This window comes from Somniosus microcephalus, chromosome 5 (assembly GCF_052327205.1).
Source record: "Somniosus microcephalus isolate GS21.2 chromosome 5, FLI_Smic_1.0, whole genome shotgun sequence".
Classification (NCBI taxonomy): Eukaryota; Metazoa; Chordata; class Chondrichthyes; order Squaliformes; family Somniosidae; genus Somniosus; species Somniosus microcephalus.
The window spans coordinates 153,263,005-153,278,350 of record NC_140991.1 but is presented as its reverse complement, the minus strand read 5'-3'; the positions used below and the strand labels follow the sequence as shown (position 1 = coordinate 153,278,350).

The 15,346-nt window shown below is 40.1% G+C and overlaps 1 protein-coding gene across 1 annotated transcript; it reads left to right on the top strand.

The window, feature by feature from the left end:
* Positions 1–1,946: 1,946 nt before the first annotated feature.
* LOC147117401 (PHD finger protein 14-like) lies at positions 1,947–14,785 on the top strand. Its single transcript, XM_085988374.1, has 3 exons — positions 1,947–2,115; positions 3,433–4,028; positions 14,347–14,785. The coding sequence occupies exons 1-3, from the start codon at positions 1,962–1,964 to the stop codon at positions 14,509–14,511; spliced, it is 915 nt and encodes a 304-aa protein (XP_085844500.1). The 5' UTR covers positions 1,947–1,961; the 3' UTR covers positions 14,512–14,785.
* Positions 14,786–15,346: the final 561 nt, after the last annotated feature.

Genomic DNA, 15,346 nt, shown 5'->3' with positions numbered 1-15,346 from the left:
CCTTCTCTGCTCTAAGGAGAACAATCCCAGCTTCTCCAATCTCTCCACATAACTGAAGTCCCTTATCCCTGGTACCATTCTATTAAATCTCTTCTGCACCCTCTCCAAGGCCTTGAAATCCTTCCTAAAGTGTGGTGCCCAGAATTGAACACAATACTCCAGCTGAGGCATAACCAGTGTTTTATAAAGCGTTAGCATAACTTCCTTGCTTTTGTACTCGCTTCCTCTATTAATAAAGCCAAGGATCCCATATGCTTTTTTAACAGCATTCTCAGCTTGTCCTGCCACCTTCAAAGATTTGTGCACATACACCCCAGGTCTCTCTATTCCTGAACCCCCTTTAAAATTGTACCATTTAGTTCATATTGCCTCTCCTCATTCTTCCTACCAAAATGTATCACTTCACACTTCACTGCATTAAATTGCATCTGCCATAGTCTGCCCATTAAATCAGTCTATCTATGTCCTCCTGAAGTCTGTTACTATCCTCCTCATTGTTGCTGCAAACTTTGAAATTAGGCCTTGTCTAGCCAAGTCCAGGTCATTAATATATATCAAAAAGAGCAGTGGTCCTATTGCTGGCCCCTGGGGAACACCACTGTAAACTTCCCTCCAGCCTGAAAAACAACCGTTCACCACTACCCTCTGCTTTCTGTCCCATAGCCAATTTTGTATCCATGCTGCCACTGTCCCTTTAATCCCATGGGCATTAATTTTGATAAGTCTATTATGTGGTATTTTGTCAAACTGCTTTTGAAAGTCCATATACACAACATCAACCGCACTTCGCTCATCAACCCTCTTTGTTACTTCATCAAAGAACTTGATCATGTTAGTCAAACATGATTTGCCTTTAACAAATCCGTGCTGACTTTCATTTATTAGCCCATACTTTTCTAAATGCCAATTAATTTTGTCCCGGGTTATTGTCTCTAGAAGTTTCCTCACTGCTGACTGGCCTGTAGTTGCCGGGTTTATCCCCCTCCCCTTTTTTAAACAATGGAGAAGAAAATCTAGCCCTTGAATTATTAGAGTCCTTAAATTAAGTATTCTGATGATTCAATATGGTTCACGCTTTTGCCTTAATGAATTTCTGTCTCCTGTAATATGAACTAAAGGTGAAAGTCTGCAGCTTCTCGCATCCTAGTTCAGAAACAAGACTTTCACAATAGGCTAATGTCTTTGACAAAAAACCTAAACTCTTTTCAAAGGCTGGTAATCAGTATTAATTTATATTTATAATAATTGGAAGTGGGGGAAAAGCACAACTCCTCTCCCCATCTAGGAATTCCTTATTACTGCTGGCTTCCCACGCCTCCTCTTTGTGTAATATTATGCATCAGCAAATCATCACACGCCATCAAGCCATTAACATGTAAAGCCTCCAGACACAATTGCACCTAAAGGGTCTTGACACAAAAGGAAAAAGGAAATCTTATCAAATGCAGCAGCTAGGGTTTCCATTAAAAAAAAAATCATATTGCCATACCTAAAATTCATATAATATAGTCCTATTTTATCAGATGATCAGGGATGGAGCCCATATCATTATAATGATGTCTGTCGCCTTATTTTTATAATGTACTAACAGATCTTCTATGGCATTGTTCATGACAAGTTGGAGGGTATGCTTTTTTTTGCCATCCTCGTATCTATGTAAAACATCCTCCCTTGCTGGATTTCATTGTGGCACCTGCAATAACGTGAAGGGCATTTTTTAAATATAAAAGTTAAACTCTCAAATGATGTTGGGTTAATGATTGAGGTTAATAAAAGGCTCATAGTTTACTAAGGCACTTAAAATGAATATATATTGGTATAATATAAGTGGGTCAAGCTGTTTTCAGTTGATGTGAACAGAGTGGGGGGAAGGGAGAAAATATTTTAATGAGTTGAAAAAAATGTAAATAAAATTTTAAATGCAAGTTATTATATTTTTGTTGACTCCAGGAATCTCCGGCATGTGGCCATTTGTATTTACTATTTTATTCTGGATTTCCATAGTTGAGCGTGGTCCAAAGAAGAGACAAGTGAAGACACTAGCAACATCCCTGCTGGAAGCATTGGATTATGACAGCTCAGATGACAGTGATTTTGAAGTTGGAGATGCTTCAGGTAAGTGCTGTTTGTAACTGTTTATTTTGTAGAATTTATTTTGATCTGTACTGTGAAGCATCTTTTTTCTCTCCAGGTTTTTCCCTCCCCTTCTGAAAGTGTTGACTCTCTTATTGGGGCACTGTTTCATTGGTGTTGGTTGCAGTTTCCATAATTCATATGTGAGCCCAAGATGGTGCATGTTGGCAGCTTATTTGATTGTAGAAAGCACCATAGTTGAGCCTGCTTTTGTCCAGTCACAAAGTTCACATACAAAACTACTTCCAGCAAGAATTGCTAGATAGCAGTAAGGCGTGAGAGCTTAATTGTAGACTACAATTTGTAGTTCTCCTACCATCATCCTTGCTGAAATCACGTAACTTTGCACCAATTGATTAATTGAGCCTATGACCCTCCTGATCTGTACGGCTCAGCTACTCATTGGATAAACCAGTTAAAACATTAGGAAATAAGTTACTACATTGTTTTGTGGATGGGGGGGTGGGGTGGTTAATGTCAAATGCCGGAAATATTCAGCTGGTCCACCAGCATCTGGAAAGAGAAAAGACACATTCTGATAAGGTTCTACCGTCAAAAGATTAACATGTATTTCCAGCATTATTAAAAAAAAATCTACATTAGTTTTGTCAGGATATGATTCAAAAAATAGGACTTGTAGTTTATTTGTTGATTGAAGATCTGATAATTCACAAGTGACTAAGGGTATTTCTTTATGGCAGGTAGTGGTCTTAAATTGGTACCTGGTTTGAGTGAAGCTATTTGTCATAGCTTTAACATAGTACATTTGTTTTAAATTCTGCATTACATAATACAAGGCCTCCTTCCTTTCCAAAAGTTTTAACTGTAAACTGAGCTATAGTACATTACTAAGAGCTATAATTTCCTCTCCTTGTTGAACTATATAGGTGTGTAAGTTGGCATTTACTGTTATTACATTAGCATGTTTCACCATTGTGGAGCATTGATCAAATGAAATAGTTTAAGGACGAAGTTATTTGACTTGGTGTATAGATGACACCTCTCTGATTAATAGTGTCATACACCACAGAATCTCCCCTGTAATAGATCTTCATTGTTGTGATAATTGATAACCCATCCACAGGGCTTTAATCAGAATCCCCACTGGCGGAACATCCTGCGTGACAGTAAACTAGATTGTGCCGATTACTGTATTGAATTTGAAAAACTTAGATCAAACATACATAATACTCAGAATGTATTTTCAGATAAAGGCTTTTTAATATATTTATCAACTATATGCTAATCATCTTGGTTATTTAAAAATACTAAGAAAAATTGATATTGCTTGTGTAACAGATTCTGATGGTAGTGGAGAGAGTGCCGGTAAGGACAGTGAAGAAGGTTCAGAGAGTGAGGGCGGACAAAATGGCAGTGAAGCGGACTCAGAACAGGATAAAAAGGATATCTCTGATGGAAAGATAGAAGTTGAATGCAAGAACGATCAGTCAGAAGAACCTGATGCCAAGGAACAAACTGAAAACAAAACTGGTAAGAAGAAAACTAAAGAAACAGTAGATGATGCTGGGCCAGATGAATCAAATGATGGACAAAAGAAATGGAATTTGCGTAAAAAGAGATCAATGCTGGATATGATATCAGTGGAAGAGTTGAATGGCTTTGATGATTATGATAGTGAAGATGATAATGACTGGCGACCTTGTGGAAAGAAGAAAGGAAAAGGTGTAAATAACGATGATGGTGATGAAGGTGATGGTGAGGATGATGATATCAGTGACAGTGAAGATGGCAATCCTGATGATGAGGAAGACAGCAGCAGTGCCAGTGAGGAAGATAAGAGAATCAGAAGGAAAAATAGACCTTCCAGTCAAAATGCTGCCAAGACTGAAGGAACAAGCGATGGCTTTATTCTGTCACAGAATAAGAACTATGAGGTACTGTGATTAATCAGTTATGTTCGACCATATCATACAGAGCTATTGCCTGTTCAGAGCTACATGCAAAAACACATGTTAGAAAAGGCATGTGATCAGATTTTAGTTTTAAAACTTTTTAAACACAGAAGATTGTATATGATCAGCAATAATGTAACTATTTTCAAGGCATGTAGTTCTTGTGAAGTGCTTATTCATTAAAATACAGTTATTAATAAATATGGAATATATCTAGTTTGTTCCATAGTGACTGAGTGGAGATAATCCAGAGATTTTACTTTTCCAGTCGTACATTCTATTTGTACAGTTTTGAGGGGGGTAAGAATTAAATTTAAAATGAATAATCTTAAATAGGATTTGGTTCTTGCATTTTACCACAATGAAAAGGAAATTAAAGTTAGTCCATAACCTACTTTCTGTCTTTAGATGTCTTTTATAGGTTAACATTGCTATATGCTGTTAGACATCCAAAGTTTTGTAGATTGCTGCTTTATACTTCAATGTGTTTTTAAAAAAAGACCAAGTCGGTGTGCAGTGAGCTCCTGATCTCAGCTCTGAGTCCAGTAGCAGCTAAATGCTTTGCAGGAGGAAACTAAAATCGGAGAGCGGTGGCCCAAGATCACTTACGTACCAGCATAGGCAGAAGCAGGCCATCTAAGGTGGGGGGGAAAAAATGGGTTTTGAATTAATTTAAAATACAGACTATTACGTAGAATTTACAGCACAGAAACAGGCCCTTCGGCTTCGGCCAGTCTATGCCGGTGTGTATGTTCCACACTGGCCTCCTCCCACCTTACTTCATCTCACCCGATCAGCATATCCTTTTATTACTTTCTCCCTCATGTACTTATCTAGCTTACTCTTAAATGTATCTATGCTATTTGCCTTAACTACTCCATGTGGTAGCGAGTTCCACATTTTCACCACTCTCTGGGTAAATAAATTTCCCCTGAATTCCTTATTGGATTTATTAGTGACTATCTTATATTTATGTTAGCAACATAGCCATGGCCAAGTCCACACACTTTCCAGAAGGCGGTCACTGGATAGCAGAACGCGACTGCAGCCCCAACTGACATCAGCTAACTTGGCACGGATCAGGCAATCCGTCAGTTCAGTGTTTCGCATCACACGTACAGCTATAGCATGATCTCATCGCACCACAACTCGTGTCGAGGTATCGCTCACATTGCACAACATGCCTTAAATGGAACAGTTCCATCCCCAATCCTTGTGTTCCAAATACGAAAGCAAGAAGAAAGAGATGGCATTTATATAGTGCTTTACAGCCAATTAAGTACTTTTGAAGTGCAGTAACTGTTGTAATGTAGGAAACGCGATAGCCAATTTGTGCACAGCAAGGTCTCACTAACAGCAATGAGATAACACACAGATCATCTGTTTTTTAGTGTTATTGATTGAGGGATCTTTCACATCCGCCTGAGAGGGCAGATAGAAACATAGAAACATAGAAGATAGGAGCAGGAGTAGGCCATTCGGCCCCTCGAGCCTGCTCCGCCATTCAATGCGATCACGGCTGATCATCCAAATTCAGTACCCTGTCCCTGCTTTCTCCCCATATCCCTTGATCCCCTTAGCCTTAAGAAATATATCTAACTCCTTGAATATATTTAATGAATTGGCCTCAACTGTCTTCTGTGGTAGAGAATTCCACAGGTTCACCACTCTCTGGGTGAAGAAATTCCTCCTCATCTCTGTCCTAAATGGCTTACCCCTTATCCTTAGACTGTGACCCCTGGTTCTGGACTCCCCCGCCATCGGGAACAGCCTTCCTGCATCTAGTCTGTCTAGTCCTGTTAGAATTTTATAAGTTTCAATGAGATCCCCTCTCATTCTTCTAAACTCTAGCGAATATAAGCCTAATCGACCCAATCTCTCTTCATACGTCATTCCTGCCATCCCAGGTATCAGTCTAGTGAATCTTCGCCGCACTCCCTCCATGGCAAGAACATCCTTCCTCAGATAAGGCAACCAAAACTGCACATAATACTCAAGGTGTGGTCTCACCAAGGCCCTGTACAATTGCAGCAAGACATCCTTGCTCCTGTACTCAAATCCTCTCGCTATGAAGGCCAACATACCATTCGCCTTCTTAACCGCCTGCTGCACCTGCATGCTTACCTTCAGCGACTGGTGCACAAGGACACCTAGGTCTCGTTGCACTTCCCCTTTTCCCAATCTATTGCCGTTCAGATAATAATCTGCCTTCCTGTTTTTGCCACCAAAATGGATAACCTCGCATTTATCCACATTATACTGTATCTGCCCAACCTGTCCAAATCAAACGTGGCCACAGTAAATAATAATTCTAATAGGTCTAAGAGTGTTAAAAAAAACAAGCCTGAAGGCTTTGTGTCTTAATGCGAGGAGCATTTGTAATAAGGTGGATGAATTGGCTGCGCAAATAGAGGTAAACGGATATGATTTGGTTGGGATTACAGAAACGTGGCTCAAGGATGGCCAAGACTGGGAAGTCAACATCCAGGGGTATTCGATATTCAGGAAAGATAGGCAAAAAGGAAAGGGAGGTGGGGTAGCATTACTGGTTAAAGAAGGGATTAATACAATTGTAATGAAGGATATTAGCTCTGATGACGTGGAATCTATGGGTAGAATTGAGAAATACTAAGGGGAAAAAAACATTAGTGGGAGTGGTATATAGACCTCCAAACAGTAAGGCGGAGGTTGGGGATGGCATTAAAAGGGAAATTAAAGAAGCGTGCAATAAGGGCACAGCAGTCATCATGGGTGACTTTAATCAACATATAGATTGGGCCAACCAAATTAGTAACAATACTGTGGAGGAGGAATTCCTGCAGTGTTTACGGGATGGTTTCCTGGACCAATATGTTGAGGAACCAACCAGAGATCAGGCCATCTTAGACTGGGTATTATGTAACGAGAAAGGATTAATTAGCAAACTTGTTGTACGAGGCCCCTTGGGTCAGAGCGATCATAATATGATCGAATTCTTCATTAAGATGGAGAATGAAGTAGTTGACTCAGAGACAAGGGTCCTCAATTTAATTAAAGGAAACTACGATGGTCTGAGGAGCGAGTTGGGTAGGATTGATTGGGGAATGGCACTCAAAGGGTTGACAGTGGATAGGCAATGGCAAACATTCAAAGACCGAATGGATGAGCTACAGAATTTGTTCATCCCAGTTTGGCATGAAAATAAAACAAAAAAGGTGACTCAACCGTGGCTAACAAGGGAAATTAGGGATAGCATAAGATCCAAGGAGAGCACATATAAATTGGCTAGAAAAAGCAATAATCCTGAGGATTGGGAGCAGTTTAGGAGTCAACAAAGGAGGACAAAGGGATTAATTAAGAAAGGGAAAATAGAATATGAGAGTAAGCTAGCAGGGAACATAAAAACTGACTGTAAAAGCTTTTATAGATATGTGAAGAGAAAAAGATTGGTGAAGTCAAGCGTAGGTCCCTTACAGTCAGAATCAGGGGAATTTATAATGGGAAACAAGGAAATGGCAGACCAACTAAATACATACTTTGGTTCTGTCTTCACAAAGGAGGACACAAATAACCTCCCAGAGACGTCGGGGAACATAGGGTCTGATGAAAGGGAGGAACTGAAAGAAATCAGTATTTGTAGGGAAATGGTGTTAGGAAAATTGATGGAACTGAAGGCCGATAAATCCCCAGGGCCTGATGGTCTACATCCCAGGGTACTTAAGGAAGTGGCCCTAGAGATAGTAGATGCATTGCTGGTCATCTTCCAGAACTCGATAGACTCTGGAACGCTACCCATGGATTGGAGGGTAGCTAATGTTACCCCACTATTCAAAAAAGGTGGTAGAGAAAAAGCGGGGAATTATAGACCGGTAAGCCTGACATCGGTAGTGGGGAAAATGCTGGAGTCTATTATAAAAGATGTAATAGCAGAGCACTTGGAAAGCAGTGACAGGATCGGACAAAGTCAACATGGATTTACAAAAGGTAAATCATGCTTGACTAATCTACTGGAATTTTTTGAGGATGTAACTGGTAAAATAGATAAGGGAGAACCAGTGGATGTGGTGTATTTGGACTTTCAGAAGGCTTTCGATAAGGTCCCACATAAGAGATTAGCATGCAAAATTAAGGCACATGGGATTGGGGGCAAGGTATTGACTTGGATAGAGAACTGGTTGGCGGACAGAAAGCAAAGAGTTGGAATAAACGGGTCGTTTTCCGAGTGGCAGGCAGTGACTAGTGGGGTACCACAAGGATCGGTCCTAGGACCCCAGCTGTTCACAATATATATTAATGATCTGGACGAGGGAATTGGATGTAATATCTCCAAATTTGCAGACGACACAAAGCTGGGTGGGAGGGTAAGCTGTGAGGAGGATGTCGTGAAACTCCAGTACGATTTGGACAGGTTGGGTGATTGGGCAGAAACATGGCAAATGCACTATAATGTGGATAAATGTGAGGTTATCCACTTTGGTGGCAAAAACAGGAAGGCAGATTATTATTTGAATGGCAATAGATTGGGAGAAGGGGAAGTCCAAAGAGACCTGGGTGTTATTGTGCACCAGTCGCTGAAGGTAAGCATGCAGGTGCAGCAGGCGGTTAAGAAGGCAAATGGTATGCTGGCCTTCGTAGCAAGAGGGTTCGAGTACAGGAACAAGGATGTCTTGCTACAGTTGTACAGGGCCTTGGTGAGACCGCACCTTGAGTATTGTGTGCAGTTTTGGTCACCTTACCTGAGGAAGCACGTTCTTGCCATGGAGGGAGTGCAGCGAAGATTCACCAGGCTGATACCTGGGATGGCAGGAATGACATATGAGGAGAGATTGTGTCAATTGGGCTTATAGTCACTGGAGTTTAGAAGATTGAGAGGGGATCTCATCGAAACGTATAAAATTCTGTCAGGTCTGGACAGAGTAGATGCAGGAAGGATGTTTCTGATGGCCGGGGAGTCCAGAACCAGGGGTCATAGTCTAAGGATAAGGGGTAAGCCATTTAGGACTGAAATGAGGAGGCACTTCTTCACCCAGAGAGTGGTGAACCTGTGGAATTCTCTGCCACAGCGGGTGGTGGAGGCCAGTTCATTAAGTATATTCAAGAAAGAGTTGGATGTATTTCTTAAGGCTAAAGGGATCAAGGGATATGGGGAGAAAGGCAGGGACAGGGTACTGAATTTGGATGATCAGCCATGATCTCATTGAATGGCGGAGCAGGCTCGAAGGGCCGAATGGCCTACTCTTGCTCCTATCTTCTATGTTTCTATGTCAATCGTACTGGAGTTTTCTGCATCCTCCTCACAGCACACACGCCCACCCAGCTTTGTGTCGTCTGCAAACTTGGAGATATTACATCTAGTTCCCTCGTCTAGATCATTAATATATATTGTGAATAGCTGGGGTCCTAGCACCGATCCCTGCGGTACCCCACTAGTCACTGCCTGCCACTCGGAAAAAGACCCGTTTATTCCAACTCTTTGTTTCCTGTCTGCCAACCAGTTTTCTATCCAAGTCAGTACCTTAGCCCCATTCCCATGTGCTTTAACTTTGCACGCTAGTCTCTTATGCTCAACCATTTTTGCATATGACTTGTTTTCTAATTGCCAAGGTCCTATTCACGTGTTGATGACTATGTGATGGAGCAGAGGTCAGGGAGAATTTGACTGTAAATGATGTGGAATAAAATTAACCTCAAATTTTGAGCTTTTATTAAAATCGAAAGCAAATTGTTCCAAATGTGATTCCACTTCAGTAGCCCAAAGGAGGCGATTTAAACAAATAGGAAGCAAGCAGATGTCGGGGGGAGAAGGCTTTCAAATCAATGATAATTCTTTGGCACATTTATTTAGGTGTAGTAGTAGTTGGGTGACGTAGTGCATGTCGGGCGTGAGTATTTGACCATGGGGTAATGGGACACAAGTCAGTGCCCACAGCTGCTGTTACTGCTGTGGCAGTGAGCAGGGGCCAAGTACTTTTTTGCAGGTCACTTCCCCCATCTATCTCAAACACCATTTAATGGCTAATTTATGAGCAGAATGGAGGCATTTTTTGGGAGTAGGTTGGCCTGCAGACTGTTTAAATTTATTTTTAAAAAGATGCAGCTGGGGAGAGGGGACAAACCCATATTTTAAAGAAGCATTACCTTTTGTAAAAAAGGAAGAAAAGTAGATGTTGATGAGAATCACTAATAGTTTGGGTAGAGATTTGGTACAGGTTTGAAACAAAGCATCAGAGCTTAATTTGCTTGTGGCTAGTGTGGTTCGGCAAATTCTGGTCCCACTCGCTCTCTGTGACTTAAGAAAAGAATTTCAAGTGTGGAGGTTTAAATTCTTGATTTATTACAGCTCAGGTTTATGGTGCAATTCATAATACATTAGGATATGTTGTAGTAATAGTTTCTCCCACACCCCCCATACTTATCATTTTAAACTTGACATTGGCAAATTACAGTTTATTAATTGATGTGTCAGACCATAACCCGTGAACATCAGAATGGTTGGTAATGCATGGATAACAACATTTGCTACTGATTCACCATGTAAGCAGCCAGCTGCAATTGCTATTGAGGGTCATTCCTGAAATGATAGCAATTTTGTTACATGAAGAATAGACAGATGATTTCAAAGGTTCCTGAGAAAACGTTGACAGCTTGCACTTTGAGAAGAAATGAGACAGACTGGGACAAAGACAATGCCTATTGCTAATTATTAAAACTGTGCAATATAAATGAGCTGTAATATTCCCTTGTCACAAACAGTAAAAAATTAATTGTAATGTTAGTGTTTGTTAAATTATACATCACTGCTTGTCAAATCACAAAAGCTTGCCTTATTCACTGTTTTCATGACACTCTGGCTCAAATGGTAAGGCAAAAAAAGGTAAGATATAAGTTTATGTATTGCGTAAAGAATAATGCCAGAACATTGAGTGAGATGATGACATCATCACAACTCTTTTTTATGATTAAAGCAGCACCTTGAAGACTTACATCAATATATTTCATGTAACTGTGTACAGTAAACCAGGAAAAACTGTTTAGCTATGATCATTGTATTGCCACTTTAATATTCAACTAAGAACTTAGTACAGGAAACTTTGTGCTATCCGGCACCCACGGGACTGAGCTGCTGCCGTTGCCTCAAAACTGCCGTACTCTCCAGAGTTAATGTTGAGAGATACGGAGATTCTTATCTCCGTATTTGACAACAAACACTGTTGCTTAGCAACAGCTTCTAAACACTCGGGTGTGGCCCTAAAGCTCTGTAGCTGAAGCTGTTGCTATAGCTACAGACCTTGCACAGCTTGACTGTTCAAACAAAGCAAAAAAAACAAACAAAAAGAATAAAAAACGGCGGCTGATTTTTGCCGGTGGCTCCAGATTGCCGGATAGCTCACCTCCGGATAGCACAAATTTCCTGTAGCTCCAACCTAGCTCTTGCGGCTAATTAAGTGAAATTAGGAGCAACAAAATGATATCTCAAATTAATTTTGCACTGGTCTTAATTGGATTTAATGTTTTAACACAAAGTATATCTGTTGACTGGTAACTGAAAATCTTCTGGAAGTGATTTCACTGGGATTTTTCAGTTATGAATAGTTATTTTAAGTATGGGATTGTGTATTTAATATTTTTTTAAAAAGTAATCTACATCATGAAAACTTCAGCAACAGAAAGAATCTTGCTCTATAAAATTTGTGTTTAAAATCAGCAGTAGAACCCAAACTTAATAAAAATTCCAAGGGGTCTACATTAAAGGAGTAGTTTTCCAAAACTGTTGGGGAAGATCTTGTAAGGCTACAGAAGCTCTTTAAAAGGATAGTGTTCAATGATTTTCCTCACCTAGATGATGCCTGTCCTGATGTATGTAAGATGATAAATGGGAAAGGTTTTCAAAGGCACCTCAATTATTGCTAATTATATCTATCATTTATTATTTTTAAAAACATCTACCAAAAAAATCTGAATTAAGGTAAATATAAGCTTAAAAAACCTGCAAAGGGACATAGACAGGCTAATTAAGTGGGCAGAGATTTGGCAGATGGAATATAATACTGGAAAGTGTGAGGTTATGCACTTTGGCAGGAAAAATCATAGAGCAAGTTATTATCTTAATGGCAAGAAACTGGAAAGTACTGCAGTACAAAGGGATCTGGGGGTCCTGGTGCATGAAACACAAAAAGTTAGTATGCAGGTGCAGCAGGTGATCAAGAAGGCCAATGGAATCTTGGCTTTTATTGCTAGGGGGATGGAATATAAAAACAGGGAGGTATTGCTGCAGTTGTACAAGGTATTGGTGAGACCGCACCTGGAATACTGCATACAGTTTTGGTGTCCATACTTAAGAAAAGACATACTTGCTCTCGAGGCAGTACAAAGAAGGTTCACTCGGTTAATCCCGGGGATGAGAGGGTTGACATATGAGGAGAGGTTGAGTAGATTGGGACTGTACTCATTGGAGTTCAGAAGAATGAGAGGCGATCTTATTGAAACATATAAGATTGTGAAGGGGCTTGATCGGGTGGATGCGGTGAGGATGTTCCCAATGATGGGTGAAACTAGAACTAGGGGGCATAATCTTAGAATAAGGGGCTGCTCTTTCAAAACTGAGATGAGGAGAAACTTCTTCACTTAGAGGGTGGTTGATCTGTGGAATTTGCTGCCCCAGAGTGCTGTGGAAGCGACATCATTAAATAAATTTAAAACAGAAATACAGTTTCCTAGAAGTAAAGGGAATTAGGGGTTACGGGGAGCGGGCAGGAAATCGGACATGAGTCTAGGTTCGGATCGGTCATGGCCCTGTGGGTGGCGGAGCGGGCCCAGGGGCCGTGTAGCCTGGTCCTGCTCCTACTACTTGTGTTCTAATTCTGTGTTAGATTTCAGGAGATGGTTCTATTCACAGGGATTAGTGGAGGCCTCGGGAACAGGCTGCCAGCTAGGAGTCCTTCAAGAGTAAATTGGGCCTGTTCCTGGCTGGGGTGGAGATCACCTCTTACAGAAGGTAAGTACTGCAGGAAATACAGGGACAGAGTGATCTCCTGGACGAGTTTCGATCGCCTAGATGGGTTGGAGAGGAATTTCCCAGATTTTTTCTCCCAAATTGGCCATTGGGTTTTTTATCTGGTTTTTCGCCTCTCCTGGGAGATCTCATGGGTTCGGGTGGGATGGAGAGTGAAAGTAGATTTGAGGTTAGGATCAGATCAGCCATGATCTTATTGAATGGCGGAGCAGGCTCGAGGGGCCGATTGGCCTACTCCTGCTCCTATTTCTTATGTTTTTATGTAAGATGGAGTTTGGAAATTTGTTGACATTTTGTTGTTGCCAAATATTCTGAATTAAGAAATATGTAACATTGAGTAGTTGATGAGAGATTCTGGAGGCTGAGAAGCTACCGTATGGTGTGCTACCACTGAGCCAAGGCTGACACCATGGGCCCACAGCAGATGGTATAACTGGTAATTGTCAATAAGTAAAAAAAAAAAGTACCCCAGGTCCACTAATAAACTTGTTCAAGCAGTGTGAATCAAAGGTTTTTTTTATGGTTAGGAGATTTATGTTAGGTTATACTAGAAAGACAAGAAAGAACTTGTATTTATATAGTGCCTTTTACGACCTTGAGATGTCCCAAAGCGCTTTACAGGCAATGAAATACTTTTGAATTGTAGTCACTGTTGTAATGTAGGGAAATATACTAAAAGGAAGAAAAGGTAAAATTTGTTTAGACATTTGGCCATATTTTAGTGTATGGTCTCAAGTGCAAGGTCTATAGTATGCCGGAGGAAACTATGTAACCTACTGTAGGTTATCCCTAGATAAAGAACAACATAAAAAATCTATTTTAATTGATTTTTTTTTGTCTTTGTATAAATATATATAGAATCCTGCTTTTAAGCCCATCTCTCATAGGGTGGGCATGAGACCTGTGTGTAGTATAACTAGCTGCAGGAAGTTTCACTCTTTGACTTTCCTTACTTTTGTATGTAAGAACCTGCTGTTCACTTGTCTGGCTGTGATATGAAACTTGTGTGGAGATTTCCCTCTGTGAATCAGTGTTCTTCTACTTTCTTATTCTCATATGAACAAGCACAGAAAATCTTATTTCATATTGACAATTTTGGCCAAACACATTGGTGCCATTCCATTTAATATGGGAGAATTAGATGGCTCCCAGTAGTATCTCTTGAAAAGAGTTTTATTGTATTTTTGAGATTTGCATATGGTAAAATAATAGTGGATTAAGAACTTGGCCTCTTCAATGCATTTGTGTATTCACTGTTCAAAATAGTTTTGACAAATAGTTTAATTTTTTACTTTTAAATATTTTTAGGACTCCTTTTTAACAGACAGAGACCTAAACTTCAGTTCTCAGAAGATGGACTTTGTACAGATATGCTGTGTATGTCTGGGAGATAACAGTGAAGATGCAGATGAAATTGTCCAGTGTGACAATTGCGGAGTAACTGTACACGAAGGTAAGTGCTATGGGTTTTAGCAGTGCGTCCTTGTAAATACAAACAATCCAGCTTTAATCTGTTGACTAACTAAAAGTGGTACTGAAGTTTGAACAAAAGGACCATGGATAACATTGTTAGATTTATATTTATACAATTGCCTCTCTACCATGGATGTTTAGTAACATTTTCATCTGCATGAGACCAATGGAATTTTAACATAAATGTATTTCTGAAGAAACAAGAGCAATCGTTGCTGCAGTGAGAGCTGCTGTGTAATACTAGTCTGGGAGATGAAAGGATTAATGTTTGTAATAGTTTCGAAGTCAGTAATGTTTTCAGTTTATTACTGAAAAAAATATTAAAATATTTCTATTATGTACTAAATAAACGTTGTAATTTCAGATCTCAATTTAGTGTTTGGTCGCCAGAAACCAATTCAAAAATTCTAATTGATTTTCCCACTGGCCCTTTGATTCACTTCATGTATAGGCTCGCCCATATGCTTTTCCTTGCAAAAGAAAAATGGCTTCAGTCATAATATTTCTTGGTGCAAATTTATCATGAAGAATTGGGTATCACACCTTGTATGCCTTGAAACAATAATCACAATAGTATGAAGGTTTGCAAACTACTTGATTAGTACCACCATTGTCTTTTGATATACTTAATTAACAAAATCAGGGTGCTAATCAGTGTATGATTCAGATTATCTTAGCTTTTTTAAAATTCATTTATGGGACCTGGGCGTCGCTGGCTCGGCCAGCATTTGTTGCCCCAGAGAAGGTGGTGGTGAGCTGCCTTCTTGAACCACTGCAGTTTGTGTGGTGAAGGTACTCCCACAGTGCTGTTAGGTAGGGAGTTCCAGGATTTTGA

Bases quoted from the DNA above. Each gene is read 5' to 3' on its own strand.
- LOC147117401 (XM_085988374.1), top strand. From the start codon at position 1,962: ATGTGGCCATTTGTATTTACTATTTTATTCTGGATTTCCATAGTTGAG. The intron at 2,116-3,432 runs GTAAGTGCTGTT...CTTGTGTAACAG, and splicing joins TGAAGTTGGAGATGCTTCAG to ATTCTGATGGTAGTGGAGAG. The intron at 4,029-14,346 runs GTACTGTGATTA...AAATATTTTTAG, and splicing joins CACAGAATAAGAACTATGAG to GACTCCTTTTTAACAGACAG.